The sequence below is a fragment of the Plectropomus leopardus genome, chromosome 17 (genome assembly GCF_008729295.1).
Source record: "Plectropomus leopardus isolate mb chromosome 17, YSFRI_Pleo_2.0, whole genome shotgun sequence".
Lineage (NCBI taxonomy): Eukaryota > Metazoa > Chordata > Actinopteri > Perciformes > Serranidae > Plectropomus > Plectropomus leopardus.
In genome coordinates, this window is record NC_056479.1 from 16,406,328 (window position 1) to 16,430,424 (window position 24,097).

General features: G+C 41.1%; 1 protein-coding gene across 3 annotated transcripts; it reads left to right on the forward strand.

Moving 5' to 3' along the window:
- The first annotated feature begins 843 nt into the window (after positions 1–843).
- kank2 (KN motif and ankyrin repeat domains 2) lies at positions 844–22,979 on the forward strand. 3 transcript variants are annotated; one of them, XM_042505076.1, is made up of 13 exons: positions 845–991; positions 8,335–8,419; positions 13,100–13,182; positions 13,469–14,833; positions 15,020–15,229; positions 15,334–15,442; positions 16,368–16,958; positions 17,061–17,148; positions 17,929–18,148; positions 18,803–18,945; positions 19,675–19,875; positions 19,973–20,071; positions 21,494–22,979. In XM_042505076.1, the coding sequence occupies exons 3-13, from the start codon at positions 13,146–13,148 to the stop codon at positions 21,548–21,550; spliced, it is 3,120 nt and encodes a 1,039-aa protein (XP_042361010.1). In that variant the 5' UTR covers positions 845–991; positions 8,335–8,419; positions 13,100–13,145; the 3' UTR covers positions 21,551–22,979. The 3 variants fall into 3 exon arrangements, with proteins under 3 accessions (XP_042361012.1, XP_042361010.1, XP_042361011.1); XM_042505077.1 differs by lacking the exon at positions 845–991 and adding an exon at positions 8,003–8,024; XM_042505078.1 differs by lacking the exon at positions 8,335–8,419 and having other exon boundaries at positions 844–991.
- Positions 22,980–24,097: the final 1,118 nt, after the last annotated feature.

Sequence of the window (24,097 nt, forward strand, 5' to 3'; positions counted from 1 at the left end):
GAAGTTCGTGTACTTCCTGGAAAGGTCACTGTACTTGCATTATGTCTGTGGTAGTCTTGAAAGATCCGTAATGGACCTTGAAAGTTCTTGGAAAACCTTGACATCTTAAAGTGTTATGAGGATCTGGCATATCCTTCCTGAAGTTCTTTGATATCCATAGAGTGCTCTTGGGATGATGTTTTTTTTAGACTGAAGACCAGAAGGTGGTGTAACTCTGGTTCCTTCATTAAAACCCCTTAAGATTTTGGATTATTGCAGAAAATAAGTTCTGTAGCTAACTCATTTATGATACTTGCACGTTATGTTAGATAATCTCTAGACTAGATAACTAGATAATCTCAAATTAACCCCACTTTTATGATTTTTGAAACTAAATATAATCAGTGCACACATCCTCCCCAGCATGGGAGGAACTTTTACATTGTAAAACCTCAGGTAGTTCTTTTTATTCATTCATTTTTTTGTAAATTATTCACTAAACTTTATTTTTTTTAAAAAAGTTGCAGGGAACTTGCTGTAGCTCCATGATGTGGAAAATTTCTGTTTTGATTAAACATTTGCTAAAAGCATTCAAACAAAGTTTTATGTTGGAGTTTGTTATATTCCAAATTCTAAAATTTGACAAATATTTTAATTTTGTATGATAAATGCATATGGGTTATCGATCTCATTACTGATATCAGTATCTGCCCTAAAAAAACAAATATTTTTCAACACCTACTTTAAAATCACTAAAGTGTTTGTGGAGGAGGTGTTTATCTTTATTTATATATTTAAGTCCCCTTTTAAGGTCCATGGAGGAAAAATGAAGGCCACTGAGATGTCCGGGGCCTCCTGTGAGATGTTGGGTGAGCTCGCTGCTCGGCCTCGTGGCCGCTGGCCCTTTAAGAGGAGCGGGAGGGGGCGCGGAGCATCTTGGCTGCGGTGTTTTTGTCTCTCTGTCAGTGAGCGCTCCTGGGCCGAGGCGGCTGAAAGGATTTCCAGAGGGCAGGTAAGAGCAGCCTACAAGTTACATTTCCTCTGTTTGAAAATGGTCTCAGCTTCTCTTTGTCAGACTGTTATTTTAAAGCGCTCCAGACGAGGCGCCTCCTTGTGAGTGTGACTTCTTTTGTGAAGCGTCGGTCCTGCCCATTCTCCCGGTCCTCTCTGTGCGAAGTAACGGGTCCTTTATCTTCCAAAAAAAAAAAAAAAAAAAAACACCCAAGCTTCAGTTATATTACTAACTGCTACTCGGACCAATTTGGTTTCATAATTTTACAGGAGTATTTATTCATCTTTTGAGTTAACGGAGTCTCACGGTGGCGTGCCTTTTTTGTTCAGAGCATCATTGGGGGCTAACTCAGGCTGCAGGAAGGCGAGAAGTGCCGTCAACGGAAAAATCCCTATAATATCATAATAATAACAGTATTCCTCTGTGAACTTAAAATGAGTCTTGGAAACTGAAATGCGAGTGTGCGTCGCAATGACATTTCATTTTGGCTTGATTGTTATAATAAGCTACAGGAAAAATGCCTACAAAAGCTATGCATTTTCTATACAGTGTCCCTGCCATATGCACCATGTACTGTCTGTATTGTTTTCGCCGAGGGCTCATAGTGAAGGGATTTTGCCACGCGACCTCAACTTTTGTCCACAGTGATTCAAGCAGGAGTTTGTTGCAGCGAGCTTACTGTATGTTGCATTGCCAAATCTTTCCCACCGTGCACACGTCATTTCTAAAGGAGCAACACATTTGAGTGTTTGTTTCTGTTTGCCCTTAATTAGGAAACATTTCTCATGCCTCACACATGATCTTTAGCAACTCTCTAACCATTTTTTGGAAATTTCATTACAAAAAAGAGCTCAGTGAAGACTGAAGACTCGGGGGAGAGGGTGGGTCTGTGCATTCTGCAAGTTTTCATTACTTCCAGATGTTCGTCAGCTTTTCGTTGCCGCTTCTTGCCCTCAAATTTGCTCGTCTCGCCGCCTGTAGCCGGCCAGTGGTCACTGAGGGGAGTTTGTATACTCAGAAGATGGATGAGGATGGATGGAGTTGTTGTATGTCAACTAGACAGGAGGAGTGTAAAACCACTTGCAACAACATTTAACCACATTTTGTGCTTATTAGATAAATTACAGGGATGCAGCGATGCCGGTCAGACTTTTTACATAGAGCTACTTCCGTTTAAAAAGGTCATTTTTAGTCATAAAATTATAATAAAGCTTTTGTTCAAAAAAAGAAAAAAATATATTTTCGTTCCCTAAGGGATCATTGTAAATGGTTTTAATAATAAAATAATAATAATAATAATAATAATAATAATAATAACAATGATGATAATAATAATAATAATAATAATAATAATAATAATAATAATAATAATTGTACAATATACTGAAATCACCACATATTCTTTGACTGGCAGTTCCTAGATAATCATGTCGATATTGTGATATCTTAGATTTTGGATATATAAGGTAGGTGTTGTCTTTTCCTGGTTTTAAAGGCTGTATTACAGTAAAGTGGCATAATTTTCTTAACCTATCAGACTGTTGTAGCTGTTTGCCTTTACCCCATCAGGGTTGGGAATCAGAGGCCCCGCTATACAATATAACTACAGTACTTCAGTCACATATGATATTGGGATTTAAATGTTTTGCGATAAGCTGAGTGTTGCCATAACGTATTTAGCAATATGTATTGCGATTTGTTTCCCTCTTCAGTCATTTTTAGTGCAGCAAAATGTATCTAGTGGACTGAAAAAGTTTATTCAATTATTTTACTAGGCTATCAGAAGTTTAATTTGTAATTGCAATGTTAATAATTTTTATTATGGAAAAAGATTCTTGACAAAATTGCCAAAATATAGTATTGGCCCACAGAAAAGCGTCATCTCTGGGGTCCTCTATTGTGTAAATATTTAGTGAAAACACCACCATTCAACCCTTTAATATCGTGGCAACATTGATATTGAGGTATTTGGTAAAAAAAAAAAAATATGGTGACATTTCATTTCCGCCATATCGCCAAGCCCTAATGTCTCATGATATGTGTAGTGGACTGTCCTGATTCTTCAGTAAACACATCAGATGTTGTTCTGATGAAGGACATGCAGAAGTTGGCAGGATGTGGGGGTGTAGTCATCAGCCTGTTACACTGCATCATACAATACACCACTGTCCTGCTGTTGTGTAATGGGCTGCTGGCTGTATTAAATCACCTAGCAGCAGAAGACTGAAGCAGCTGCATGGCACTCAAATGTCATTCAGTCGTCACACTCAATATTTAGGCTAATATTGAGTTTACTGTAAAGATCGTGTGGTAGTTTTAGCCAGGTGTACCTAATTCACTGGCAACTAAATATTTCCTGATTGTTTTGAGATATAGTGAGTGTAACAATGGTGAAATGTGACTCTTCCTCGTGTGTCTGGGAACCCCCCAGGAATCCCATCGGAGACCCCTGGGAGTCCCCCTGTCTCCACCTTGGATTCTCTGGTTAGGTTTGAGTGCAGCTGGAGTTTCCTTCAGCAGTTTGTCTTTTTTTTTTTTAACTGAGCTGGAATGTGATTGTCTCATTACAGCTTTTGGACCCAGGGGTGCTGTTGAGGAATGCAGGGTTATAAACTCTGGGCCACACGCCGGGTATTTAAATGGTTTAGTGGAAGGCTAATGAAATTACACCATGAACCTGCATGAGATTGTCTGTCCCTGTCCGGGGTCTACCTCTGATAAGCTTTTCCAGACAGTTTTGCCATCTGATGAATGAACTGCTTTGTTAAAATACTGAGTGTCTGCCGGTACTTAAAAAGTCTTAAATGTCTTAAATTAGTGTCTTAAAAGTTATTAAAAATGTCTTAAAGTTCAATTTGTGTGGTCTACCTCTAAACGTGATACTAGTCTTTTTATTTTATGCTTGCACTTACTTATTGGCCAAATGTACATTATTCTAACTCACTCCAATCACCATATTTCTACATAAAAATACCTTTGCACATATAAACCTCTTACCTTTATACCTACCTGCAGTGTGTTATGATTCTGATTCACAATACTTTATTGATCCTGGGGAAAACTGGAGGATTTTACAGTTGCAGTCTTACTGCTTACAGACGTAGAGAAATTCTAAGAAAATAGAAATAAGAAGAAAAAAGTGTGCATTATGCTACAATATATAACACAGATTATAGAAAATAATGTGTAGTAATAGAAATGGAAATATATGGAATATGTGCATCTGCAAAATATAAATGCAAATGAATTAAGAGAATCTTAATTAACGCGGAGATCTTCAAGTCAATTGCTTAGTTTACCAAGAAAAAGATTTGTTTTAAATTTTGTCAAAAATTATAATAAAAAGGTCTTTAAAACTATTAAGTTGAAGTTTTGGATACCTTTAGACCCCCTGAAACAATGCTTACCGAAAATTCATTTTCATCTCTTCAAAATAAGGAATGTTAGGATCTATAATATTGTTAACAGTCATATTTTCAGTGAACAAAAATGCAGTCAAGTTGTGTTTTTCTTTTTTTTTGTATCTGTATGTACGTACGTTTCCCACCTTTCAAAGCAGCATATGTCGGTCTGTTTTGCACACCATCACATCACCATCATTTATCATATGAATAAACCCAAAGTTGTTAATTGCATTAGAGGTTGATTAGTTTATAAAGCAGGGATAAACATGCAGTCCAGTATTGCAGATGCTCCATCAGTCTGATTTGTTTGAGGCAGAAAGGGTTAATGTTCCTACTTAACTATATTGATTGGGGCAGCCCGTGTGTTAACTTTACAGTGAACATATGGTCTAATCTGGCTTTTGAGGTACTCGGACCGTGATTATCTGCATAAATAATCCATCTTGATCTCCTTTAATACATTAATCACTCAGAAAAGCAAGATGGACTTTTCTGGCCAGCAAAGTACATAAACATGTTGGAATAGTCAGTGCAGTGAATGTTTATGTGGCTGTTTTATTATCTCTTGATCAACAGCTCTCATTGAATCAGGAAGTAATTGATTATATCCCAGAGAGGAAATCACTTAAATACATCACCGCTGCAGTAAGGTCACTTCCTCTGCTCTGTTGTGCTGTCGACTCTACAACAACACACTCTGGCCTGAGCTTTTAACCCCAACACTGCTCTGACCGGCTCTCCACCGCCCATCTTACTGCCATCTGGACTTCGTCGTCCTCCCCTTCAGACCCTGCCGTTCCTTCGAAGCAGTGTAGCGCTCTGGCCTCTCTGCTCGGCATCATTCTTAATCCCCACCTCCACAACTGCACAGGAATTTTCTCCCAAATGCCCTTTTTTTTTTGTCTTTTTTTTCCGGTGCCGCTCCTTGCCGCTCAACTCCACCCTTGCTCAGTTTCCTGTTGGAGGTCAGCACAATGACCAATAGCAGACTGGCGGGTGTTTACTCTGCTCCTGTTCCAGGAGTAATGGGAGCTGGCCAGCCCCTCCCCTTGGCCGTACTCTAGCTAGCACCAGACTGCTCAGCCCAGCGCCGTCTGCTCCTCCATACCACCGCCCCTTAATGTAGAAAACAGGGCTTTTTGCTAAAGGGCAAAGAATCCTGGAGGGGACGTCCCACTGGGCTATGATTTCACTGTCCTGAGTTTAAAAGCCCAAATTAGTCAAAAAACCACATGTCAGCCAGCAGCACAAGAGCACACTGTGTTGCCATGTTGATATGAGATCATCGGGCCCCGTTACACATGGCGAAGGCCCTGTCTGTCAAGCAGTGACGTACACCGTTCAGCCACATCATACTCTGTGACAAACGACTGTTGTTGCGTCTACATTAAGGATTCTTTAGCTGTTTAGGGTAGAGATTTGTTGTAATTTTTTTTCTGATTTATTATTCATGCCGGACCATTTGGCTGAATGAAGCCATCTGTGCTGCAGCATGAGGAGGAGGACAAAGAAGTCTTAAGAGATAGATCAACAAGCATGTCTCCTGTTGTGATCTTTGTGTAACATTTAAAGCTCTTCTCTGTGTCTATATTAAGGTCTTTGTGGCCTTTTTACTCCAAGAAGTAAAACCTCTGAACAACAATCGGCTTTATTTAGCTAGACAAAGTGCAGCTTCTCATAGGGATTCTCTATTGTCGGCCTATTTTTAGGGGTGGAATGCACCAGTGATGGTAATCTTCTAGGCGGAGCCATTTAAGATTATGAGAAAAGGTCCTTTGAAACTGTTTATACTCATTGTGAGGAGTCCTCGCCGCTTATATTATCTTTCTGATGTTCTTCCTGCGTTAACAGCAGCAGGCTACACTCGATGTCAGCAGCAGGATTTGCAGTGATTCATACTGGTGGAGTCCAAATCTGAGAACAGTCATGGTCTTCTCATTCGAGAAGTTTCCATCTAAAACTCTCAGCAGCATTTCTTTTTTTCTTCCCCCCTCCTCCTGCAGTTTTGCCCTTCTTTCCTCACATTCTCAATCTTTTCTCTTCCCTCACATACTGTACCACTCCTCTGCTTTCTCTCCAACTTACCCCTTCTCCTTTTTTTTAAAATGTACGCTCACTCCCCTTGTTACTCTTTCTCCTGGGCTGGGAGGAAGTGACTGGGTTGTTTCTGGATCCTTTGGGAATAGAAAGATGGAGCTCCCTTTTCCTGTAACCCTTTCTTCATCAGACCTCAGACTATTGCCACATATCTGTTTTGCCACACCAATTAGCTTGGTATGACCAAAGTGGCACATGCAGTTGCAAAGCAGTGATCAACTGAGAGCCTTTCTGCGCTAAACTGACTTAAAAAATGGTGCATTTTATCATCTGTTTTCAAAATGTTGCTACTTAATAAAAGGAAAATAAATCAGAAATTTATCACCACACTGTAGGATTTATCATTACAAACACTGACGAATTAAAAACATCTAAATCACTTGGCGCTCGTATCATCCATGCCCTAACCTGAATAAATCAACTTAAGGGCTACAGCTGTGTTTGTTGATCTGTGGGAGTCTTCAGACCGCGGACAGTTTGGGGAGATCTGTGTGTTTTCATCTGTGCTGTGTGGGAGTCGATGGGAGTTCAAGTTGTCTCCTATAGCGTTTGGTATTTATCTTACACAGGCAACCACATAGTTCACATAGTCTTCAATTGTACGCTTTGAGAGCAGTTTTTGGCAATGATATATGCGTTTCTATAATCAACTAGAGATGCATTCATAATTTTGTGTTATCTGAGACAATTAGCAGCGCATTTCTGGAGCCTCGGGCGTTTTTAGATATCAGTCACTCAGTCCTTTCCGTTCCTGTCAGTGTGTGGGTCCATAACAGCACTTCATCAACTGTTTGTTTGTTTTGAGGCAAATTTCCTCACCACACACTCATACACACACCGTTTCCCTCTGTCTCTCTCTCTCTGAGATGCCCCTCCTTGCTTTATATTAGAACCAGCTGTGGAACCAGGGGCTGAATGAATGGCTCTTTGTGATTTGGCTGTCGTTCCAGTCTAAAAGGTCTGTTTCTCTCCCTGCCCCTCCACCCTCTCTGGTATTGGCATGACAACAGTATGAAACAATGGACTGAACAACAGCTAATCTTGTTATCATATTATGTAAAGGTCACCCATAAGTGTATTTTTGAGGCTGCGAGACCCCCCCGACAAAATGTCGACCACACTCGCACAGCAGCCTGAGTCTTGAGCAGCCGGAGCAGAATGTATGAGAATCAGCAGACACAGTCATGCAGCTTATCTGGTGGACACGCACGCAGAAGTTACAGCTTCAAGTTGCCCATGAAGGAAACGCATTAAAAGGCTCATGAAATCGGTCTGGCTTTAAGGTGATCTGTGCAGATGACGGGCTGTTCCCACAAAAACTGGGTGTGTGTGCCCGTGGATTTGGGAGTCGCGAAGGCAAGAAAACAGAAAACATTGCCCAATCACATGTCAGGGAGGCTCCTAGCCTTGAATTGATTAGAGAACCTTGAATTGGAGAGAGAGAAAGAGAGAGAGGAATGGGGTGGGGAAAAAGTGTTTCTAGAAAGCTTCTATGCATGGCTCAGGCTTCACCCAGGCTGCACAACAAGGAGGTCAGAGAGTGATTGTCATTTCATGGGGGTATATTGTTCACATCCGGCGTGTCAGTCAAAACCACTGGAATGTTTTGGAGCGTTTTTTTCTGGCGTTGCAACCTGTGTTTATAGTCTCGTGGAGGCCACTTTTTTGTAACCTGTCTGTTTTTATCGCTGCGTCAACAGAGCTACACACCTTTAATGGAGTTTAACTAACATGATGACTACTTGTCTGGATCTATCCTTTTATTATCATGCAGTCTGGGCTATGAGCTGCTACAGTCAAAAGCCGTGACCGCCAAAGGTTTTTCATTCTTGTTTCCCACAGGTGCTGACTGTTAGAGCGCAAGAAAAGGAAGGGAGAGCAAGCAGCCTGGGGAGGAGAGATCCCGTCCTCGCAGCGCAAGCAGCTGGTATGAAGCGGAAAATAAATCCCTCTTTTCCTAATTCACAAACCATTCCCGAGCTCGAGCAGAATAGTAATCACCAAAGGCTGTGAGAGTCAGTAAGGCAGTGGAAAAATCCATAAAGATCTTCTCTGGGTGGTGGGAAGAGTGGTATTTCTGACTTTGCAATACTCTAATCCTTTGCAATGGCAATAATAATAAGGTGACTCAATGAGTGGAAGCAATGAGTTGGATAAACTTGAGAGAGCTGACCTCGAAATGAAGCCTGGAATCTTAAATTACTTTTCAGGGTGGTCCCAATCCTTTGAAACAGCTAAGGCACAAGAATCTATACACATGCTGTAAATCAAACCCAGTTTTTAATCCTCCAGAAAGACTTTGGTCGTAAATGAATAAACCTGAAGCTGCACAAAAACAAACGCCACTGTGAGAGGTCACAGACGTTACAATTTGATGCAGTTATTCGCGTGACATCTTACAGGAGATGCCGCAGACATGTAATTTGTGCTCGGTGACCTGCATCTTACCCCCCTGAGGGTCTTAATCTTAATAGCGGGGAATGGAGGGAGTACACCAAGCAATGTTAACTTCCGTTAGTATGGTATGCAGCTGTATGGGGAGGTAGAGGGGGGTGTAATGGAGGCAAGGCATTTTGTCCTAGATGAAGCTGGCCGGGGGAAAAGTCGTCTGAAGAATGGCTGTGTGATGCTGGGGAAGGGCGCACACTGGTTTCTGTTCAGATGTCATCTCAAAGGAACTCTGTTTGAGAGTTGAGAGAGAGGGAGGAAGGTCAACCACTCCACCCGAGCCAAACACACACTCATAGTGTGTACACACATGCTAACACATCTGAAACACCCAATGAGCCACTGTCAGAGAGGCAGATGTGGAGGCCTGGTGGTGTGGGTGTTTTTGAGGGGGCGATGTCGGAGGAATGGCACCCGCAGAAGAGAGACACGTTTTAAAGCAGAGAATACTTTGAGTTCATATGATTTGAAGAAGTCGAAGGACTGCATTCAAAGAGGAATCCAGTGGACAGTGTCGGCCGTCTTGTCTGCTGGGCTGGGATGTTTGGTTGATTCTAATTATATCTCATCAACTGTCCCCTGTCAACGCTTTCCTCCACCCTCCTGTACACACACTCAGTTTCTCACACACACAGTCATACTTGCCTACTCCCAACCACTCCCCGTCTCTCTGTCCTGCTCTCACTTTCTCACACATGTAGGCAAACCCTGACCGCACTGTACAACATGCAGCACATAATCAGTCCAGCACTTTCATGGCATACTGGAGATAAAAAGACACTTACGCTGGCTCGCTTCAGATGCCTGTAATTCTTATTTTGTATCATAACTTGTTTTGTTTTTTGTGCGTGTATGCTCCCATCCTTAAGTTTTTCTCTACAAATCTCATAAAGGAAAGCCTTAAAGGGGTAGTTCATGCCAAACTCAAAAATACATATTTTTCCTCTTACACGCAGAGCTATTTATGAATCTCGATTGTTTTGGTGTGAGCTGCTGAGTGATGGAGATTTCCGGCGTAGATTGCACTCGACTTGTGGTGCTCAAAGTTACAAAAAAAATATTTGAAAAACTGAAATGTTTCTTTCCAGAAATCATGACCCCCTGACTCAAGATAATCCACAGACCATGATATGAGCAGTTTCATGTAGGAACTATTATCTTTCTAGTGAACTACACCCACCAACCACACAGAAGGAAGCGTGCATCTACTCATGGACGAGAGACGCATGCTCATGAAAGCAAGAGATGTAAACATTAATGGTGTCCTCCTCGGCTGAGCTGTAGCAGTAGCTAGCTCAGTGGTGAGTGAGCAGATGTAGTTTGGTAGAAAGAAAATAGTTCTTACAAGAAACTGCTCTCAACAATTTCTGTGGATTATGTTTACTATTGATGTTAACTGGGCAGGATTTCCCACACCTTTATTTATTTGTGCCAGCCTGCCAGGATTAAAACATCTGCTGACACATATTGATTTTATATTTTTGGAGCTTGACCATTCATTAGGAGCACTAATGAAATATATATACTGTTTAGTTATTGATTGTACCACACTCTCTGAGAGCAGAGCATCCCCATCGCACAAGTAGAGCAGAACAAAATCATTGAAAGTGAAACCTGTTCATTGGGTCTAAACGTCTGCAGCAGCTGCTCCTCTCATCCATAGATCTGATCAGCTCTAACCAGTTTGACAGATCTATTATCCACCTTGCAACTCAAACTCATCAAACTGCTGCTGAGATAAAAAGTAACTCATGGTCATTTCTGCCTGCACTGCATTCACGGACCCGAAAAAAAAAAGAGAGAGTGGAAAGCATGATTTAAAAAAAACCCAAAAAACGGAAGCTCCATCAACCACACATAGATTGTAATTGTGTAGGAAACACTGCCAGGTCATTATTTCTGGAAAGAGACACTGATGTTGAGTTTTTCAGATGTATTTTTTGGCGTTTTGAGCACCATAAGCCGAGTGCCATCTAGCTACATTAAATTTAAGAGGAGACAGACATCTCTCGGGCCAATATCTCCAAATCTCTGCAACTCACACCAAAACAATCCGGATGGATAAAAAGCACTACAGGTCAGGGAAAAAATGTTATTTTTTTATTGTGGTGTGAACTGTCCCTTTAATACTGACATGTAGGGCATCTGATGAATTCCTCAGCTGTAAGTTGAAATATATTTGGCTTGTCAGTGCCCTGTTAATCTTTTCTTATCACAGTAGCCAGTATGTCGATGTCAAAATGAGTCTGTATCTGCATGTATACAGTACTTCCATGTCCCAGTCTTGGTATGAGAGGGTGATGAAGGGGCACAGATAAGGGGAATCGCACCAGGACATTAAACTGACTAAAGGACTTCAAAAATACCAAGTCAATATAGTCAGCGTTTCCAAGTGCCCTACTTTTCACAAACGAGCAAGCACTGACTAAGGTCACAAGATAGCACGAGAGAGAGAGAGAGAGTTCGACTTAGTGAGGAGAGACTCCGTTTTTGCTGGAGAAAGAGAAGAAGCAGCCTTAAAAGTGAAGTGAACTGAGCACACCCTTACAAAAACAAAGTGGTAGTTTGCAGTCCAAACTTCTGATCTTAACTGCTTTAAGTCTAAAGTAATATAACGATGTTCGACTGGGTAATGCTGTGGATGGCTTAAACATTACATCCCCAGTTCCCACAAAGTGATGACCTAGAAAGTTAATCTTTTCCAAGTAGACACAAAGTTAGAGACATTGGAGTTGTGGGCTCTGTTGTTGCTTGCACTGTGTTTTTTCCGTGGGAGGAGAAAACACATTTTTTTGTTCATACAGAGTCAAAACATATTGGCTTTGGTGAGAAAAATGTACCAAAGTTCTCAGCAGTTGACTGTGCTTTCTGTGTTGAAGTACTGAACAAGTGAATGTAGAGGGAATGAGGGAGCCAGTGACCAGCTGAAACCTCCTGATCGTCAGCTGACGTTGAGAGAGAGAAACCAGAAAAACACAAAAAGAAGACAAATAAGAGACGACCCAGGAGGGGAGAGATGTGAAGAAAGTGAGGGAGAGAAAGAAGAGAGAGTGTAAACCCTAAATTGAGAGGCGAAGTTAGCGTGCACGGATGATTCCTAATAAGGTTGTAACTGGCAGTCTCAAACCTCTGTCCTGGAGTTAGCTGCCAGGAAACTTTCCTCTGTAACTCCTCTTCTCTGAACGCTAAGAACAGAAACAAACACACTGTCGACTGTGACCCACTATGCTCCCAAAAATGAACAGATAAAATTAGACCATGTAGCAGGAGGGTGAAGAAACACTAAGATTACACAAAAATAAAACCCAACTGTGTTCGAAAAGAGCATGATTCAACAGTTAGTTTTGATCAGGTGTTTTGACTGGACGATTCCTTCCCTGAGTGCTGATATGAAATATAACAGCACTCAGCTCAGACTTTTGATTATGCATGTATCACTCACCTTGCACTGTAAAATCTGACAAGTCCAAGTCATTTTGCGCATCTTTTTGACTTTTGTCGAGGATAAAGGTATCAAATTTGTGACTAAAGTTTAACTCGAGTACAAATCTTGTGACTTGAGCCCACCCCTCTGCTGTTCACTAATAAATGGCGCATGTAGATCTGTTGTATATAAAGTGGCCTTATGCCTATGATTGAATCACAGCTGTGCTGATATTCTCAACAACAGCACTTGCTCGTGTGTGATATCGCTTAAATCATTTACTGCCAGAATCCAAACCACATGTGTTATGAGTATTCACATCTATGTAGTCCAAATGCATTTTTTGTGGAAGACATTTGACTCGTCACATTAGGAACAACACAGGTTTGAATAATAGAATTAATGTTTGCTGATTTCCATTCAGCTGTTTTGATTTTAGGGTCCTGGTAATGTGCATACATGGCTACTGTCACTCTCACTAAAATAATTGAATAATACAAAGCCATCCTTTGTGTTGGTAGTAACACATGTGCTTTTCATACCATGACGAGTCAAAATATCTGGTGTATTTGTAAGATGTCCATATAAAAAACACAGTTGTGTCTGTAAAGAAGACACAAGCATGTATTATTCCTTTCACCCCTGTGTTATTACTTCCAGAAAAGCAAATCTTGTTCTTTTGAAGATACTTGGTGTGGTCTGTTATAAATTCAACATGTGTCTGTCTCTTCACAGGTGAGAGTTTGTGGGTGACTGTTTGAGGAGCAGCCACAGGCTCATTATGGCTCAGGTGCTGCATATGGACCCCGGCTTCCCAGGTGCAGCACCTATTTATTTATTATATTATTACTCCACAGAAAAATAAAGTAATTTAAAGATAATATGTTTTGTTAATAAGCTTCTAAGAAATTGAACACTTTTGCACACTTTACACGGTCAGGTTATAGTAACTGTAACATTCTACTTTGTGTCTAATTTGCTGATTGTTTCAGAGTACATACATAAATACACAGCAGCCCAAAGTTAATGCTTTTTTTTCTGATGTCTGAGCCCAAGATTAGACGCAGATTTCCGTTTGTTTATGTTGATTTCCTTCCCCCTTAGGGAAACTCAACCCACCTGCTCCCCCTTCGCTGCACGGCAAAGAACAGGAGGCACCCTACTCTGTGGAGACCCCCTATGGCTACCGTCTGGACCTAGACTTCCTCAAATATGTTAATGACATAGAGAAAGGGAACACTATCAAGAAGGTGCCTATCCAACGCCGGCCGCGTTATGGCTCCCTGCCCCGTGGTTATGGCTACACCGGCTCCTGGTGGACCTCCACAGAGTCGCTGTGCTCCAATACCAGCATGGACAGCCGACACTCCTCCTTCTCCTACTGTGCCCCGGGCTATCACACGTCGCAGAGACCCAGCTTCAACACTGCCAGGGTGGAGAAGACCCTGTTGGATGCACGAAGGAAGCTGGAGGAGGAGAAAGAGGGACGAAGATTCTCCAACCTGGGCAGCATGCACAGCAGCGTAGCAGGCTCTAACACCTCTCTCAGCAGTGCACACAGCTTCAACCGAGCCCATGGTGGAGGTGGATCCTTCACCCCAATGAGTTCTGGCCTGTCCACCCCAGTTACCCCAACACCAGCCCACCTGCAGCACGTCAGGGAGCAGATGGCTGCAGCCCTCAGGAAGATAAGGGAGCTCGAGGAGCAGGTGAAGACCATCCCTGTGCTGCAGGTCAAAATCTCTGTGCTGCAGGAGGAGAAACGGCAGCTCAGCGTCCAGCTGAAGAGCCAGAAGTTCCTGGGTCACAGTCTGGGATTCAACCGAGGTCGTTCCCGAGGAGAGCTGTATATCGACATCCCCGAAGAAGAGGTGAGCGCTGGAGCTAAGAGCAGCAATAAACCAGCAGGGTCACTGTCTCCCACCACGCCCGAGGGCTCCAAGCTTCAAGATTCAGGGTGTGAGATTGAGGACACTGTGATTGTGGGTGGAGCGCGACCAGATGCAAAGAGGGAACTGCGCACCATCGGTGTGGGACCAGAGGACTTGAGGGGCAGTCGTCAGGTGGGAGTTGGGGTTCGAGAGGAGGATCTGGGGCTGCTGCCAGAGACAGAGGCTCTGAGGAATCAGGTGGGTCAGCTTGAGGGCCAACTAAAGAGGACGGTGCAGGAGCTGCAGGATGTGCAGCAGCAGGCTGCAGCAGTCCAGAAGGCCCCTCAGGCGGAGCATCCAGTCATGGCTACCAGCATGGGTTGGCAGGAGCCACAAAGCTGCAGCCTGCACACTCTGGTCAGCTTCACACAGCTGCCGCAACAGAGGGAACAGAGAACTGTGGGAATCCAGGTGTACACACTGGAGCAGCCCACTGTGGTGGAGGTGGGCACACTGCTCCGAGCAGAGACTTGCAGCTCCCCGACGCTTCAACCAGCTGCTGGAGTCGTGGAGGATCACCACAGAGGACAAGCTGAAGGTTTTTGACACTAAATATTAAGATTACAAAGGTGGAATATTGGATAGCATTAGATTATACAAGTGTAACTAGTGAACTGACAACATGACGTATATAAACTTGTGTTGACAACTTGTGAAAAATGCTTTTATTTTTTGTTTTGATTACTTTAGGTGGAAAAGTTAATGTCTTCTTTCTGTCTCACAGATGTTCCAGTTGAACTGCCGATTGCAGTCAGCTCCAAGCAGGTGCGGGATGTCCTCAAGAGCGAGTTGTCCACTTCTGTACCTGTAGCTAGTCCTGCCATTGCTGTAGTCACGCCTGGTAATCAGATTGGTTTGTTGCATTCGAAAGAGGAAGATACACACCTGCATACATCCACAGAGGCCGTCCAGTCACAAGAAGGCCCTCAAAAAGGTAACTGGACTGAACTCTGTTTGAAACACGCTTTGACCATCATTCTAACTCTGTTCTAACCACGTCAATGTCCCACTCTGAATTCTCACGGATATCTTTTTCAGCCTCATCACCTCAGTCTTCTCTGAGGTCCATCATGAAGCGGAAAGCAGAGGGTGAACCAGGATCTCCCTTCACAAAGAAGAACCTACAGTTCATTGGAGTCAACGGAGGGTAGGTGTCTGTTATTTTCACCCACTGATCCAGTATACCCACCCCAAGAGTATACCAGTCCATCCTCATTCCAAGTTCATCTGAGAGAACTCCGCTTTGTCACCCTTTGGCATTTGTATGAGACACACTGGGCTTTCGGCTAACTCCGATGTAAACCCATATGCTGCAATACTTTACAGTGAGAGAAAATGACAGTATAAAGAGTGAAAAAGTCCATATAGGGCAGGAGGAAGAGAGGTGGATGGGTCAAACAAAACTAGACTTTCACTCTGCAACGTTTTAACGTTAAGTTACATTATTTACGTACCTATGTTCCATGTGAAACTATAAGTAACTATTGTTTTAACCCTTTGAAACCTGAGCAATTTAGCTTGATTTCTTAAAAAAAAAACACAGAAAGAAGGCCATGAGCACTTAACAAGAAATGACCCAAAAATTAGCAAGAAAATAATAAAAAGCTAAAAGAAAATTACCTGAAATATGCAACAGTGCTAGTATTTAGGTCATTTTTTGTCACCTTTTAGTGATCTTTTTGCAGATTAATGTAACTTGTAAATTAATGTATTAATTTCTGTATGCACACTCACAAAAGTAATTATTTTCACACAAACCATGATCTTTCCAAACCTCACCAAGTAGTTTTGTTGCCTAAACCAAACCACAATCATTTCACAATAATAATCAAAGGTTACATTATATTTCAGCTGTGCAACACATAGATTCACTAAAGTGTGCCCTTTGCTTCGCTATCAGATACAGAGACGTGAGACAAAGTGTTGTTATTTGACAACCTGGAGATTGGAAGGGGTTAATTATACTGTCAAAGTTATAGAGCAGAAATTCTGCTCATGTTTTCAGTGATGAAACAGATGAGAGTTGCAAAAACTTGGAGTTGTTTAACGTCAAACTTGTTTTTGTCATGCAGCTACGAGTCCACATCATCAGACGACAGCAGCAGCGAAAGCTCAGATGAGGCGAGCGACTCCAGCGAATATCATGAAGCCAGAGAAAAACTACCAGAGTCAGCCCTCCAGCACCAGCAAATCACCCACAGCAAGGCCAACCAGCCTCCAGAAAGCAACAGTGTACCTCAACAAACTGCTGTTAAACCACCAGCCGTCATTCCAGACTCACAGCAGAGTCCCAGCCAGCCCACAACTGCAGACACAAAACTACCAGACAAACCCCTCCAGTCACCAGCAACGACCCCTGACTGCACTCCAACACCTTCTTGTTCATCAAACGATGCCTCTAAAGAGACTGCCGACCAGTCTTCAGAGAAACTCGCCATCACCCAGGAGATCACCTCAACGTCATCAAGCACTGAATCCACGCCTGAGCAAAGCTCCATAACATCCTCAGTTACCAGTTCTTCATCGCTGTGTGTCACTAAAACCACTGAGCAGCGACATACTGTCCAGTCAGAAACAACCGCCCTCTCCAGCCAAACAGAGCCAAAGCCAGCAGCTGAAAGCATCGCACATGACACCGCCACAGCATCTGCCAAGCAAGTCAGGTAAATACACACATGGTTGACAGACAGTCGGGTATAAAAGTGTTGGTACTATCAAGCTTGTGCATGAGCATCAATGACTGATGTTGTCTCCTTGTCTGTCAGACTGGACCTGAGTGACAGCCTGATGTCAGCTCTTCATGCCCTGCAGAAAGCCCTGGGGGAACCTAATGCCTTCAGTCAGCAAGGAGCAGTAGGTGTTCATTTAATTCACTTTATTTAACCAGGGTTATCCACTCAGAATCAATACTGCTGTCCAGGAAATGCTGGAGTCCTTTTTTTCAAAGCAACCACATGAACAAAAACAATCAGAAACACAGCCAAAAGAAAAACACAGCTCCTCATGAGCTGATTCACCTTAAATGTAAAATATGTCATTTTTTTATTCTGTCAATCAAAAACAGTAACAAAAGATGAAGCATTTCTGTCACTGTAGTCAGTTTCTCCCGGTCAGGATTCCTTCAGTGTTCTTTGTTCAGGAGGGTTTTAACAGGAGGAGCCCGCATTATCAGGTCTTTTTCTCTCCAGAATAAATGGACCATATCTGATGTGAATTTCTATTGATTAAAAGTTTGGGGCATTTAAACAATGACCAATGTCTTTGAGTTTATTTGCTATCTGCTTTTCTGCTATTTACTATGTTGTCTTCTATGTTTGGTGGGCTGAAGACAAATTTCCACTCTGGTGGATAATCAAAAACAAACACTGAAAAACACTGAATGAAGCTGTTTCACACACAAAACAGTGTTTTTCAGATGCTTTTCTGCCCACATTTTCTGCATTTTTGCAAGTACTACAAGAGCAAACAACATATTTCCTGTGTGTTTCTCCTGAGTTTTGTTTTCCTATAATCCCTTCTCTCATTTTTGATTTTGATGTGCTTATCACGGTCAGTCTGCATGCCTGCGCTCTTGCATTTCTCCAGCAGTCTGTCAAGCGTGTCTCTAATCGTCCTCATTGTGTCTGATCTCAGAGGGCAGCCTACACCACTGTGCTGCAGGAGTGGCTGCGCGTGTCCTGTCACAAAGCAGCGGACACGGCTGTTGTCAAAGCCTATATGAACACCTTCGCCTCAGTTTCTCCTCAGCTGCTGGAGTTTGTGATTAACATGGCAGACGGCAACGGGAACACAGCGCTTCACTACACCGTCTCCCACTCCAACTTCCCCGTGGTAAAACTGCTGCTGGACACTGGTGAGCTCTGTGTGTGTGTGTGTGTTTGTGTGTTGGAAAAAAAGTGAAAACAGATTACTTAAACACTAAGCAAAAAAATCTTTCAAAACATGGGAAGTAGGTGATGAGCAACGAAAAAAGAAATGACCCAAAGATTAGCAAGAAAATTATAAAAAGTACAAGAAAATTACCTGAAAATTAGTGAAAAAAAATGAAAAAGAAAGTTTTAAAAAAAAGAGAAGTGACCTGGTAAAAGTGCTTAAAAATTGTAATAATTTTCTAACATTACTTAGCCCTTTCCTCCTCTATGGAGCATAAGGCCATTGACAAATGTCTTCCATTTCACTCGGTTGTTTGCAGTTTTTTCCAGATCTTCACAGTGTGGCCCTCTCGTAGACATTTTGTAACATAACATAACATAAATAAAATAGTTTTTCCCTTTCTATTTTCTATAGAAATCGCACCAATTCTCTCAGGGTTCAAAGGGTTAAAGCATTAAAAATTATGTATGAAAGAGTTTTTATCTTGTTGAGTCAGATCCTTGAATGTTTTCCTCTATTAAATCATCAGATTTCAAACAAAAACATTTCCGTCTCCAACACGTCAAACATCCCTGTCACTATTTGTGCTGCTGTAGTATCACCTGTCTCACTGATTGCCCTATATCCCTGACAGGCCTGTGTAACGCTGACAAGCAGAACAAGGCAGGCTACACAGCCATCATGCTGACAGCACTGGCCGCCTTCCACTCTGACAGTGACCTTGAAACCGTCCTGCAGCTGCTCCGCACAGGGGATGTCAACGCCAAGGCCAGTCAGGTGCGCCCCCTTCTGCTCATTAGGTTTTACTGCACCTCCACACAACCAAACCCAGGTGATTTAACGAGCGTGCACACCTGAACTCAGCTCACTGATGTGTCTGATTACACTGCAGTTAGTCAGATGCAGCATGTAAACAAATGCAGTCTAAATGATTATCCTGGTAAGTCTCTAATTCTTATTTTAAATACACAATCCACAATTAAGATTTCGCAGTGTCACAAACAAATATTACTTGCTGGCTTAACGGCAGCAAAAAGATTTATTGCTTAAGATGGAAACCACCTCACACACTTAGCATTTCACAATGCTGTCTTGCATTCCTCAATGTTATTTACTTGGAAATAACCACAGCGCACAACCACAATGCAAAACAAGAGAATGTTATGTCTCGTCATGCGGCAACTGAGAAAATTAAAGCCAAATTGGGGGACTGAACTAAACTAAAAATTTGTTGTTTTGGCTGTTTTTTCCTATCTTTCTTTCTTTTTTACTATTCTGCTTCTTTGAGTTGTCCAGGTTGTGGGGTGGGCAGGAGAGGAGGGTGATAATAATAATAATAATAATATCACACTGACACTATGCTATTATTAGTTGTTTCTTCTTTGCTGGGAACAAAAACATTTGATCTAAAAAAAAAAAGAAATAAAGCAGTCTAAATGACAGATTTAGTTTTGAAGTTAGAGCTGCTTGTTGAAGAGTTTAAAGATTTTAAATGCGTGTTTGTAGGCCGGTCAGACGGCGTTGATGCTGGCGGTCAGCCACGGTCGAGGCGACATGGTGCGGGCGCTGCTGTCCTGCGGGGCACAGGTCAACATCAGAGATGATGACGGTTCCACAGCACTCATGTGTGCCTGCGAACACGGTCACGTGGATATTGTGCGTCAGCTGCTGTCTGTGCCGGGTTGTGATGCCACTCTTACTGACAATGTAAGCATATATTTCCTTTTTCTGTCGCTCTTTTGTTTTATTTTGACAAATCCTGCCCAAAAACATTATGTCACTATTATCCTTTCTTTTCCAAAAGGATGGCAGCACTGCTCTGTCCATAGCCCTGGAGGCCAGCCAGAACGACATTGCTGTGCTGCTGTATGCTCACCTCAACTTTGCAAAGCCTCCTTCCCCTGTGAGTACTTTGATACACTGCTTATGCACACTTACTGGTGTCATAAGGGCCTTTTTTTATACTTAAAGTTTTGTCCCAACATTCAGCCATCATACAGGGAGAAATCTGTCATATAGAAGAAGAAGGTGATATTGGTGACTCATTTGTCCACTTACAGTCCTCAATAATGCCTACTATACACCAAAAGACAGAGTTTTTAGTTGCACAGTTTTTTTGATTTTTTAGGTGGTATCTTGCAGTATTTTCCTGAACCAAGTCCTAAATTCAGTTTCATAAATATTAGGTCTTAAAAGTTATTAAATAGTCTTAGATTTGAATGTGTGAGGTCATAATCACCACAAACCTTCCAACAAATTTATTTCTTTTTGTCAAAATTGGTCCAGCCTTTCTGTGTAAAAGCCCACGTCTGATGTTATAAATCTTTAAACCTACAAATGAATCTAAAACTTAACTTTTTGCTTTATACTTACACTTATCTGCTGGTAAAATTTAGATTCACCTAAGTTTCTCTAATAACTATATTCCAACATAAAATCTATGTCTGCATGGGACTACATATGTACAACTTACCTCCAAAAATTTGCCCTAAATTTGGTTAAAAATTATCTTGAAAATGCCTTAATAATCAAGAGTTTTACAACCACCTTACACTAATGTTTAAGATCACAGGAGCACACAAACTCAGTTATAACTCTTGTGATTTTATTCCCACATTGGAAATTTGTCAGTAACAGTGAAACCAGTTAAAACGTTGTTTGGTGTAAGGCCGACGTAAGGCTCAGTGTAATGCAGGGAATCACTAACTGAAGATGTGATAGTACAAGAAAATAGCAAATTAGTACAAACAATGATGGAAAAGACTAAACATCACAAATCGCTTAGGGGCTATACATTATTCCTTAGAAGAGGAAGGTGGCTAGGGTGTTTTTTAAATTTTCTATTCATTTATTTATTTTTTATCTTGATGCTCAGCAAAGTATTTTTCCTCTGAGTGACCTGGGAAGTGCATGACCCTCCCTCCGCCATAAATAGGCCCTAGCCCTCAGTTCAAAATTGAAAACAAAATCCTAAAGTTGAAAAGAGCCTTTGTGTTTTCACTTATGTCATGCATGCAGGAGCAAAACATTAGATTTTTTTTTTTTATAACAGGACCAGTCTTCTGCAAATGGTTTATTTTTGGTGAATTTTAAATGAGAAACGTAGAATAAATCACAATTTTAAGGTCAGAGTTTGTTATGCTTCCTGAATTTCATCGCACATTATGTGTTAATGGTTAACTGTTAAAATCCAACAATAATTTCTGTTTTTACAGTTTGTTGTAAACCACCACCACCACCGTGATTTAAAAAATCTCACCAGCACTCACGGATAATATCAAAGTTTTCAACAATTATACCTTGTTTTTTTTTTTAACTTGTCCAGGTTTCCCCGAAGTCTCCTCTCTTGGGCTCCTCTCCTCCGGCCGGTGAAACAAAATAAATCCTACTACAGCCAATCCACAGTAACTACTCATATTACAGTGTGATATTTTTAGTTATATCTGTGCAAATAAGAGCAACAGCAAGTTTGTGCGTGTTTTGTTTTCACCCTCCATAATTTAAGTACATTATAATGTGCAGATAATTACATGACAGCTTGTACCATTGTTATCCACTGCTTTTTGTACACTGTGGTCTCTGTAAATCACAGTAGTGGTTGAAAACATGGATTTGTTAAGTGGTAGAAAAACTGAACATCGAGCAGCTGTACAGACATCAGTCCAGTCTTGCAGTGATCCAGTTGTCAACACTGTTTTTTAGTGGCACTTACAAGTCAAAACTGTTCCCTAAATGTCATTATACAGTTCATTATTATACACGTGTTGTTTTATTCCATATGACTCTCATATTAGTTGCTTTATAGAGCGATGTGTTTTCATTGTAATGTGTACAATAGCTCTTACACAGTAGCATCATTATGTGTGTGACCATCACTTGGAATAACAAAAGCCACCCCTCTCATGGATAAGTGTCCTTGCATCAAGTAGCTCATTGGTGCTACAAAAATCTAAATACAGAAAACACCACTCCAGCAGTAGACCAATATTTATACACAAGATTTATTTACTCTAGAGTATTTTTGATATTGATTTTTTAAAAATTTTGACTGAATTCAGGAACTCCAAGAATCATGGTTTTTATTTCCCGAGCTAACTTTTATGTGTCGACCACATTTCCCAAAATAAACCCAAAGATGTATCTCTCCTATCCGCTCTGTGACACTGTATGTCGTGGTGATAATATTAGCACAGGTCTAGCATCAGTGTAAGGGAAGAGAGAGGTCAACATTATTCTCTGAAGGCTACGGTACTATGGTCTTTGTATTTTTATACGTGAAAGTATTTTGGATGGTAGTGAGGAAAGATTAGAGAGTATCTGTGTTTGTAATATTCTGTGCTTTTAAGATTTAACGAGACTGAGAGCACTGGTGTTTCCACCTCCGCTGTGGTCATGCTGGTTAGATTTGTCAGGGAACCAGAAAGTGACTGATAGGGGTCGTTAATGGACGTGCCGTGCAAGATGTGAATATCAGAATAATATATGTCAATATAAACTGGTAGTAATTATGCCTAAAATCGGATTCCTTGAACAAAAGTGCATAGGCTATTGATGTCAAAATTTCTATTACTTTTTAAAGATTTTTTCACAATTTTCATATTCACTTTAAAGCAACTGAATTTTTGATAAACTTTCAATTCTTTTTAATTTAAGTATCAATCTTTTTATACATTTAGAATTTTTAAGCTCACACCTACTTTACGTAATGGCACAGCTCTTTAGTTTATGTTTTACAAAGGTTTGTGTTTCTCCTATTCTAATTTTTGCATTTTGGAAAAAACAATGAATTAATAAATGTGGACCACACTGTTTCGATTGCATTTACTCAATGATAATTTTGTTTGCATGAAAGTTGTCATCACCACACCTGAATTTACCCTCTTGGGATCGATAAAGGTTATCTCATCTTGTCATTGATGTAAAACAAGATCTAATACTCCTGGTGGTTGTATGCCTCCACCAATCAGTCACGTTGCAGTTTACATCAGTGTCTGTCCCAACTCATGTAGCCATGACAGTAGACAAGTAGACAGAACAGTAGACAGAAGTAGAGACATTTGGTCAAATACTGAAAAGGTGATACTACTACTACCACTGCTACTAATAATAATAATAACAACAACAACTATAAAAAATAATGTTAATTTTTTAGCACCTATTAAAACCAAAGTGCTTAACACTTAAAATCACACAACACAACAACTCAACACAAACAAAAAATTTAAAAATACAACACAGAAAAAATATATAAAAAACAACTAATTTAAAATCAAACCAAGCAGTGCAAGAATTAAGTGCAATTTTGGGAGAAAGGTACAGTATAATAATAAAATAATTCTTTAAAGAGAAATTATAGGAATGTCTTTGATATGATTACGTTTTTTATTTTTATTTTGGGTTCCCACCTTGAAAACTGAGCTGATCATATACATCTTCTGTGTTGTCAAAGGGGAAGATGTGTGAGAAGCATCCGTGTTTTCGAGTCTGCATCTTCTTTGCAGCAACATCTGCATGTCATCTGTCATGGCAACATGTTAAGTCTGATCAGAAAAGGATGTAAACTGAAACTGCAACTTGCCTGAATCATGGCAGCATACAGCCGCCAAGCAGTAATTCAAGTTCTACTGTATATTTGCTTTGTTGTTTTTTACAGAGGTGAAGTCAGTTAATGCAGCTTTCATTGTGCATGTAAGGAAATGTCCACTAGAGGGCATTCCAACACAAACAGTTTGGTATTTCCTTCTCTCACCACATCCCTGCCTTGTGTACTGAGCACAGTTTGATCATTTTAATGCCCATCAACCAGCAAAACTATCCCATTTAGTGATCACTTTTATTTCATATGCACACTTCTACTTTCATTCATTTCTGTCTCAACAGCAGAGTAAATGTGAGATGAATTTTCCTGTGAACCCAAATTAACCTTAAT

Excerpts from the sequence above, each read along its gene's own strand:
- kank2 (XM_042505078.1), top strand. The coding sequence starts at position 13,146 with ATGGCTCAGGTGCTGCATATGGACCCCGGCTTCCCAG. Across the intron at positions 15,230-15,333 it reads ACAAGAAGGCCCTCAAAAAG|CCTCATCACCTCAGTCTTCT; the intron begins GTAACTGGACTG and ends TATCTTTTTCAG. Across the intron at positions 18,149-18,802 it reads AAAACTGCTGCTGGACACTG|GCCTGTGTAACGCTGACAAG; the intron begins GTGAGCTCTGTG and ends TATCCCTGACAG.